The sequence below is a fragment of the Amphiprion ocellaris genome, chromosome 4, assembly GCF_022539595.1.
Source record: "Amphiprion ocellaris isolate individual 3 ecotype Okinawa chromosome 4, ASM2253959v1, whole genome shotgun sequence".
Classification (NCBI taxonomy): Eukaryota; Metazoa; Chordata; class Actinopteri; family Pomacentridae; genus Amphiprion; species Amphiprion ocellaris.
The window spans coordinates 30,159,752-30,169,446 of record NC_072769.1 but is presented as its reverse complement, the minus strand read 5'-3'; the positions used below and the strand labels follow the sequence as shown (position 1 = coordinate 30,169,446).

Here is a 9,695-nt window from a genome sequence, read left to right as displayed (position 1 = left end):
AGTGGTAATTCGCTTTGATGCTAATTTACAGCTTAATGCAGCCTATTGGGGTATTTCTTAAGGTTAGCTTTAGTGTACCTGTTGCTAGGCAACTCTGGAGCCTGCCGGAGGTCGTCATTTGGTCAAGCTAAAGCTGAAACGAACATACTCTATTTTCACTAATTGGGCCCAAAAATAGTACAGTATAATAATGGCACTCAGTGCTGACACAACAAAACCTCCGCTACGTGACCAAATAACAGAGCTTCAGCGTAAAATCCAACTACTGGGTAAGTTTGTTGCTAAACGGTTTCACCGTTGCTTTCGGTTCATGCTAAAGGCAGCTAACGAGCAGTTAGCTTGAATGAGTTAGCCAACTGTTAGCTGCCGTGATTATCGAACTGATATTTAGTGGACGTAATGAACTCCAACAGAAAAAGAGGCAGCATAAAGGCTCTCGTTATCAAGCGTTTCTATATACTGTTGATGTGATAATAAAATGTGCCCACTAGAGGGCGACAGAACTGCATACCATGAGAGCACCCAGTCCACCATCAAGAAGAACGTAACGGCCATCCGCCAGCTGAGGCAGGACAACAAAAGGCTGTTGAGAGAACTGGCAGAAGCTAATGCTGTAAGTGCAGTCATCACTAAACTGAAGACAATTTACCTCTGCTTGTTTTTTTGTTTCTGTTTTTTGTAATTAATAATGTTAGTCAAAAATACATCTGTCTTCACAATCAACTTACTTGTCCAAACATGTGCACATACACAAAACACACCTTTATCTTTAAAAAACATGTTAAAGAAGAAAAATAAGTGTTGAACTGCCATGTGCAGCTATAGATATGTGTACAAGAGCCTTTTTAAAGAACCAGAGGTTTAGTGCACATTGTGTAGATTCTGTTCTTACAGAAGTAGATACAATTATGGACAATAAATACAGGGTAATTGACTCTTTATCTAGAAGAGAAAAGTTTTCAGAATGAAAATATTAATAGATATACAATCAGGGTTGGGGTTCAGAATTTGGAGTTGCAGTGGTTTGCAGTCTTGTTCACTTTCATGTCTTTCCCTTTAGGGTGATGAACACATCATTAAAGTGGCCTTTCATAACAGAGCCTTGGAGAAGGATGGCTACCGCAACATGTCAGGAAATGTGAGAAGAAACCAATATACATATCTTAGCTGGTTTTGCTATGAAAAAACTAATGTTTCTAACAGGCAATGTTAACAGATAGTTCCTTACCAGCTTATTTTAACTATTTAAGTGCCATTATTAATAACCTGAGATTACTATCAATATATACAAGTACATATAGAGTTTCCTCTCTTTCAGACCCATTTCTACAAACCTGACAAACGCTGTCTTTTTCTCAGGAGGCTCTCGCAACTCTAGACTACAGGGTGCTGTCCAAGAGGAAGCGTCTGAATGCCCTAAAAGCCACCACCCAGTCCTACCAGTGCCGCCTTGGCGAGCTGAAGAAGTACCATGGAGGGAAATCAGTGGGCAGCAGTGCAACGGCGTCTACTGATGCTTTCACTCACAAGGGAGAGGAAGAGGCCATGGTAGTTAACTCTCTGACAAAAATGATTATCTTTGTGTTTCTTTGGTAATTGGCAGTCATCTTTTACAGTGCACTGAAAGACAAGTGCACACAGTGATACACAGCCCAGTGAGAAATATATTGTGTATGTGTGTGTGTCTTCAGAATCTGCGTGCGCTGGAGAACAGTCTGGAGAAAACTCGGTTTAAGTGCAAGGAGGCTAAGAACATCATGAGTAACTATTTAAAACTCAAAAGTCACTTACAGGTTAGTCCTTCATGACACCTCCACTGAAACTTCTCTTCATTTGTGGGAGACTTTTCTAGAGAATTTGTTGGCACTATCACTTATAATAATTTGTCTTATATTCTGTAATATTTTTGAAACATTATGAAACACTTATTGTGCTGAGCTGTCACTGCAGGTATAATTTAGTAACAGCACGTTAGCCATAAACAAACACCTGCATGCGAATAAAAGAGGTTTGTTCTTCAGATGCTCTTCGTAGCACCCTGCAATGTAAAGGCGGGTGCTCTGACACATTGTTGTACCTTTGATATGGGACTCTGTGTTTGTGGTATGTAAACATCAAGACAGAAGAGCCACATTAGTACAATACTTCCCTTTACCTCTGTTTGCACTTAACTTTGCTTGACAAATATCCTTACTGGTGGACCAACCTGCACTTTAATCAATTAAAGTCGCTGTCTTTTATGTTTGGTTATTGTACCCTGGTTGATTTGAGGACACTCGTGGTCACCAAGGTAACGGGTGCAGTAAATAATGCTGCCAACACTCCCTCAGCAGCCTCTTTATCAGAACTACAACATGAGACCATTTTTTCATCTTAGTTTTAGTTGTCACTGTTTGTAGCCAGTGGCAACCAAACGCACTAATGTTGTAGGTATGCACTTCAAATCCAGGGCAGGAAATGCTGATTTTGCTGCTAACAATGAAAACTACAACATAAAAACAGTGAATACATTAAAATGATAATTCAGATCAAATGCCAACCATAAATAGGAACAAAAATAGGTTTTGATTTGATAAAAAAGCTCACAGAATATATTATTATATTTTCTTTTTTAGATTTGTGGCTGCTGTGTTAGTGCACATATACTCACCAATCACTTTATTAAGCACAGTTGCAAAATGTAATTCAAGATTCAAGAGGGCTTTTTTGTCATGTGCTCATATAGTATGTGCAGTTAAATACAATGTGAGTGTTATTAAAAGGATACAGTTGAATTTTGCGAAACATTTACATTTTCGGGTTTGTTGACATTGTCATAAGATGATAATGCCACTTATTGTTCTTTCTATTTAGATTTTATTGAGTGGTAGCGGTATATTAGCCTATATCACATTTAGAAATGTTTGTAATGTTTTACCTCTCCACCTCATGCATGTTAAAAGGGTGGGCAGGTGTACTTGATGAAGTGACCTCTGAATGTATATCATATGTAGCTTATGCTTTGATTTCTAGATCACAGTCAAGTAATTTGCACGTCAGTTTACTTCCTCTGTTATTCTATCCGTGTTTCCTGTTTTCTCACTTTCCCACCTTCACCACTTCAGGATGAGAGTCTGACTTTTGAGGGCCAGTTGGACAATCTGGAGGCCGAAATCCTGAAGCACAGAGAGGAGTATCAAAACCTGCAGGCCATGAATAAAGATGCTCAGCTCTTTGAAAAAGCAGCTAAGGTGATCTGCAACTTTTCCGCTATGAGTTTACAACATGCACGGTTCTAGTGTGTAAAAAGTATCATGAATCCACCATTACTGTCGTTACTGCACATTCAGATAGCCTTTATCACACGTTAAGTCACTTCAGAGGCTGTCAGTCTTCAAAAACTTGTATGAATGTATTCAGCTTAGAAATACAGAAATAGTAACCTACCTCTTTATGATACAGTGTGAAAACAGTATGTTTCCCCAGAACAATGTTGTTTTCTGTTCCTTTTTTCTTTTATCTCAAGATCATTTTGGGTGAGAGTGCCATGTCAGTCCTCACCTGCCTCTGATGTTAATAAATATCTTTCTGTTCTAACTTACGAGCAGTAATACAGTGGTGTGAAACTAACACTTTTCATTACTCCTACCCTTTCTTTTCCTTTGCAGGCCGAGTTGCAGCAGCTGGAGGCATTGCTCTACAAGGAGCGTAAGGAAAGAGAGCGTCTCAAAGCAAGCTACATGAAAAAGGCTGAGGAGCACAAAGCCCAGGCTGAAAAAGTCGATAGGAGGGTGAGATAAATATTTTTAAGCATAAAGGGAAATGTGACACTGTTTAAAAACTGGGATAACGGCTCACATTTTCAGATAATCCCCCTTAGGGAGACATTGATAGTGTTGCAAAAGGTTGTACACATGGAGTTGAGTAAAAAAAACACCATGAAGTGGGTGTGAATATTAAATTTGGAAAATTACAGACGACGGTCAGTGTGGGCAAGCCTTATCCAAAAGGTGCAGGAAGACATTCGTTTAGATAATCCATAAATCCAGCTTCAACATTCTCACTGGTCATGTGCACTAGAAATAAAACATACAAATATCTTATTGACATAAAGTATAATGACCACAGAAGGGCATACAACACTCTCTTCATTATATCATCTTTGGTAAAAATATAATACAGTATATATTGTACAGTAAGGAACAATCCTTTATATTTGGAGCGGTTATTACCTGCAGGTCCAGAGAACAATTATCCAGCCAGATGAACTTAGCAGTGAAGCCCCACACAGCACCACCAGGATGGCAGGAGAAGAGGAAAAGCCAATGTCTACCTTTGAGGAGGCCTTCAGACGCCTGAAGGAGACCACCGGGGTCACAAATTCACAGGTATATATAATAAAAACTGCTCTGTGTGATCAGAGAAGAGCTCTACCCTTTCATGTGGTTGCTGTTATACTGTCATTTTGTTGTGTGCATAGGAGGTAGAAGACCGCATTACCACCCAGAGGAGGACACACCAGCATCTGGAGAAGCTGAAGGGAGAGAACGAGGAGGTCCTGCTGCAGCTGAAGCAGCAGAAGGAGCTTCTGAACCAACAGTTTGAAAATATAAAGTATTCAGGAGAGGCTAAATTCTCCAGGTGAGACCCCAATGCACTCATTTAATAAATTATCCAGTCTGTAATGTAGTTTCATACACATCAGTGACAAACCTGAGAATTACAGTAAATTACACTGAATAATTGGTTTCAGTTTACACATGCAGGCTTCCACTGTCTTGAATGTGTGTAAGCATTTTCTATTCTCGCTCCTACCTTTCCACTGCTTCCTCTTTCTCTTAGGTGGAAATTATATGCTGATATCATTGAATTTACCTCCATTCCCGATGCACAGTCACAAAGTTAGGCAGCATCCAACCTCCATCCAATTCTAGTTGAGAGGAGATCAGGCTCACACTGGTTGACCTTTTGTTGACCTTAATGGGTTATCAGACCGTCACAGTGGCCTTTGTGTACGCAGCTGTGTAATACTTCTCAAGCCTCTACTATTTCTCTGTTGCTTTATTAGTGACCAGCAGATTTTGGAAGATTGTGAGCAGCAACTCCAGGCTCAGTTGCAGAGGTGTAATGCAGGCAGAGAGCGCCTGGATTGGCTTGTGAAAACCTTCAGCACTGTCCGAGCCGCCGTTGAGCACCTGACAGACAAACTGAAACACATCGCAGTGGTAAAAACAACCATCACAGCTACAAAATATCCCATTTATGACCCCACCTATGGCCTCTGTTATTCCTAAAATATATACACAACCACTCACAAGTTTGGACACACTTTCTCATTCAAAACAATGGAAAAGTGTGTCCAAACTTTTTGACTGGTTGTGTACATTTTCCATTTCCATTTTAGTACAGCATTCTTTCTCTAAAAAATGTCTTCTCTTTTTCTTGCAGAGTGTGGATGCAGTTGCTGAAGTACATCCAGACTGTGATGAATTTGTGGTGGAGCTGATGACCCAGTGGGAGCCTAAATTACAGGTACTGCAACAGGAGCTTCAAGGAAAGGATCTGGCTGCCATTAAGAAGGAAATGGAAGAAGAGGAGGTGAGACAACACATAAATTCTCAGCAGGCATCATGGAGGCTTAAATACAAGTTCTTCGTCTGGCTAGAATATAGAAAGCATATTTGCATTTGCAGTAATCCTCAAACTTACGCAGAAGGTTTTCACACAGTGGTAATTATAGGTGTGGAAAGGTCACGGCAGACAGTTAAATGAATAACATTGTAGGTGTCATCCCATTTGACAGAGAATGTTCGCACGAGTGGCATGTCACATGTAATAGAGGCATCTAATGAGATGCCTGAAGATCACCTGACCAGCATTACTAACTAATGCCAGGAAGGGTGTTGGGAACACCACAAAAAATGGTGTAAATAACCAATAAATGGAACAGTTTTAAAATCTGAGGAATTTGTGTCAGCTTGAACTTGAACTCTTATTTAAACCTTATATTACACAACGCGACAAACGAACACTGCGTGGCCGAGTGAGTGCGCCTGAATGCTGCTGTGCTTGTTCAGCTTATCTGAATGGAAAGGCAGCCATTAGAGCCACCTCAAGTGTTTGTTTTTGATTACTAACGCTCAACAGCCCCTTCTCCATTTGAGAAAATAGGATACAAAGTGTACTGCAGGAAGCATGTAACAGTCTGCCTGACATTCACTGAGGACATTTACTTTACTCTCAGCTCCACGTTTGGAAGGTGTAATCTTTCTCACTGACGCAACTCTGAGCTGATAGTTTGAGAATCAGCACAACCTTGTTTGCTCGGCGAGTGCTGTTGGTATATGCTTGGTGGTCCTCTACATTAGATGTGGTGCTTGATAAAGATCAGCGGGGTGATCTTAGCTGTTACATGACTCAGATAAAACCTTTAGTGTTAATGCTTGGCCTATGCAACCATTTATGATCATATCAAACTCATAAAATAATGGTTAGTTGTTTGTATCATCGTTTCTATAGATACTGGATCATTCATTGTAAATCTACACACACACACACGCGCGCGCGCACACACACAGACACACACACACACATATATATATATATATATAAAAAAAACAAATTAAATTTCCCTATGAATAAGAAATTGTAGCAAAATTACAAATTTGTTCCCAAAATCACAGTTTGTGCATGAATAGCCCCACATAAAGTCAGATTTCATCAGGATTCTTATACTACCGTTCAAAAGTTTGAGGTCACCCAGACAATTCCATGTTGTCATGCTAACATAATTGCACAAGGGTTTTCTAATCATCAATTAGCCTTTCAACACCGTTAGCTAACACAATTTAACATTAGAACACAGGAGTGATGGTTGCTGGAAATGTTCCTCTGTACCTCTATGTAGATATTCCATTAAAAATCAGCTGTTTCCAGCTAGAATAGTCATTTACCACATTAGCAATGTCTAGACTGGATTTCTGACTAATGTAATGTGTAATGTATTCTTTATTGAAAAAAACTGCTTCTCTTTCAAAAATATGGGCATTTTCTGAGTGACCCCAAACGTTTGAATGGTAGTGTATAAAAAAAATGCATTGGCTAAAGTAGAAATACATGTTTTGCTGGTGAGAGTTCTTCCCTGTTTTTCACTGTGTGACTTTATGTTCCTCTGAGCAGTTCACTGTCAGGATTGAAGAGAAACTGCCAGAGTACAACACTCGAGTCAGACTACCTGAGGATGAAGCATTGGACCTCTTCACTGATGGTGAGTTAGCGACACACAGACTAATGCATGCACACAGCATAAATCTGACTTGATTTCACCCTTTGTGTTACAGAGGACAGGAGTGGAGAGGAAGAGGCTGACATCGTCTCACGGGAGGCACTGAAACGTCAGTCTCAGCTGATCGTCGACTCCAACTCCAAGAGGAAGTCCTGGAAGAAGAAGAAGGGCAAGTTCTGATCCAGCCGTCTCAAGAGTGATGGAAAATAAATGCTCTAAACCAAAGACTGACTCTAAAATGGCCTTGTTGTACAGTACGGTGACGACAAAGAGCCTTAATGGACTTCAAAGGTTTCCCATTGTAATTAGGTTTCACCTCAACAATTATTTGTGGTATGTGTCTTAGCAGGTGTGACAAAGAATCTTAGCACATTGTTGGCTGTAAACACAAATGAAAACACATTTGTTGACATACTGAAAAATGAGCACAATTTGTCATTTCATAGATGATATTTATGAGTTGATGTATTTGTATCTAATTGTACGGGTGTCTTTGTTTAGACAACAGCAATGATCTCTGTCACTGTTGCACAAACACTTGTTTCTCCACCTGCTTTGCACTGATCACATTTCACCCTCTGCCTCATGGGAATGCAATAAAAAACAAGCAAAGCATTTCTTTCCCTTCTTTATTTCTAATATAATAAATAGCTGGATGATACCGGCAGAAACTGATAACCTGTCATTGTCCCAATCCATTGTGAATTTTGTGGGTTTTATCTTACAGGCGTCATGCAACGTAGCCTGCAGTGAGAATCCAGCTGTTCAAGGTTGAATTACATGAAAACTAAAGACGCTCATGCTTTGTCCCAGTAATAGGCGCAGAGCTGCATCTGAAACCTTCCCACCTGAACTATTCCTGCTATGTCAGGCATCTCAGACATTGCTCTTCTTCTTTGCTCAAACTCGTCAGTTGGAGCCAGCTCTTGGGTGTCAGGTTGGTTCTAGTTATTGGCAGGACAACAAATCTGCATAGCAAAATGTCAGAAGCCAAACTCAGTGAATAGCTCTGTCTTTAATTGAAACCTCACGCATGATTACTGCAGCAGCAGCAGTGACTGAACGACTGAACCAGACTGACAACTTTTACCTGTGAACAGGAACTCTCCGACCAATCAACTGAAATGCACTTGTTAGGTTTTGTGTCCCAGGGAAGGTTAGAATAAGAACAGCTGAAGTGTAGCATCATCTGCAGCAGCATCATTTTATCAATTTTGTTAGTCTTCAGTGATGGATTTTGCCTGTCAGATGCATCCCTTTCTCTCTAAATTGAATTTTATCTCATTTCAACAAGTGACATCAGTTAAATGTAAACATTAGAGCCTGGCCTGTAAGATGGTTTTGCAGGTTAACATAAAGGCAAACAGTTTTTTTTATTTTGGAGCTTCATAAATAAATCTGAATTGTGAAGTTTATTATTATGTATAAATAAATAAAAGACACTCAGACCATTTATCTGTTTTGAGACTTGGTTTCCAGATTTTGCTTTATCTGCATCATGTACTGACGCTCCTTGTGCATGTGTCCACCATAACATATTTATATATATACTGTATACTGTATACACACGCACACGTACATAATTCCATTTTATTTTCTTAATTTGGTGTGACTCTAACCTAACCACACCATTCATTATTCAAAACCCATCCAAAAATAATTTCAGATGTTGTTAAAAAAAAGAGGGGGTTTGACTGTTGTCAAAATAATATTTTAAAACATTCTTTTCAGCTGATTTTAGAAACAGCAGAACAGTAATTTTACAGTCACACACTGTAAAAGAGTGAAATTACATTTGTAAAGCCACAGACTTTTGATGTGGGTATTACATATTTGACATTTGACTTTTCTGACATGTCACTTTGTCAATTAATGTTTAGTAGAAATTATCTGTAATTTAACACAACAGGAAATTGTGTAAAACAACAGTTCAATCCAATATCTTTTGCTGTGGATGGGGACATTTATCTATTTTTTTTTTACAATTAAAATGCGCATTAATAAAAAAAAAACTGTAATGCAGTGGATTATCTGTACTTTAACAAAGCAAGGAAAATCGGTTTTTACTAATAAATGTTTATTTATTTTTACAGCGAAGCGATTCCTCAAAAGTCATTTTCACACGTAACAGTTTTGGGGATTTTCTGTTCAAATTTATGGATTCAAACAGTAAACAAAAATCTGCATTTGTATATTTAAATTAAACACACACGTTTTTGTTTTGTTTTTTTGTTTTTTGTTTTTTGTTTTTTTTGCTATTAAAATATTACATCAACATACACCAGTAATATTGACTTATTTAAAGATTAGCAAAGTCACTATCATGCGAGAAAACACTTGAAATGACAACGTGAACGTCCATGGGGCCGTTTAAATATAAAGTTTTATTGAATGTTACATAACCAGAAACTGGACAGCCAAGTTTAACACA

The 9,695-nt window shown here is 38.9% G+C and overlaps 1 protein-coding gene across 1 annotated transcript; it reads left to right on the top strand.

The window, feature by feature from the left end:
• Window positions 1-100: 100 nt before the first annotated feature.
• Window positions 101-7,942, top strand: odad3 (outer dynein arm docking complex subunit 3). The gene is made up of 13 exons (XM_023291577.3): window positions 101-269; window positions 492-613; window positions 1,061-1,138; window positions 1,360-1,548; window positions 1,692-1,793; window positions 3,105-3,230; window positions 3,648-3,770; window positions 4,218-4,367; window positions 4,460-4,620; window positions 5,048-5,204; window positions 5,428-5,577; window positions 7,159-7,246; window positions 7,320-7,942. The coding sequence occupies exons 1-13, from the start codon at window positions 191-193 to the stop codon at window positions 7,442-7,444; spliced, it is 1,650 nt and encodes a 549-aa protein (XP_023147345.2). The 5' UTR covers window positions 101-190; the 3' UTR covers window positions 7,445-7,942.
• Window positions 7,943-9,695: the final 1,753 nt, after the last annotated feature.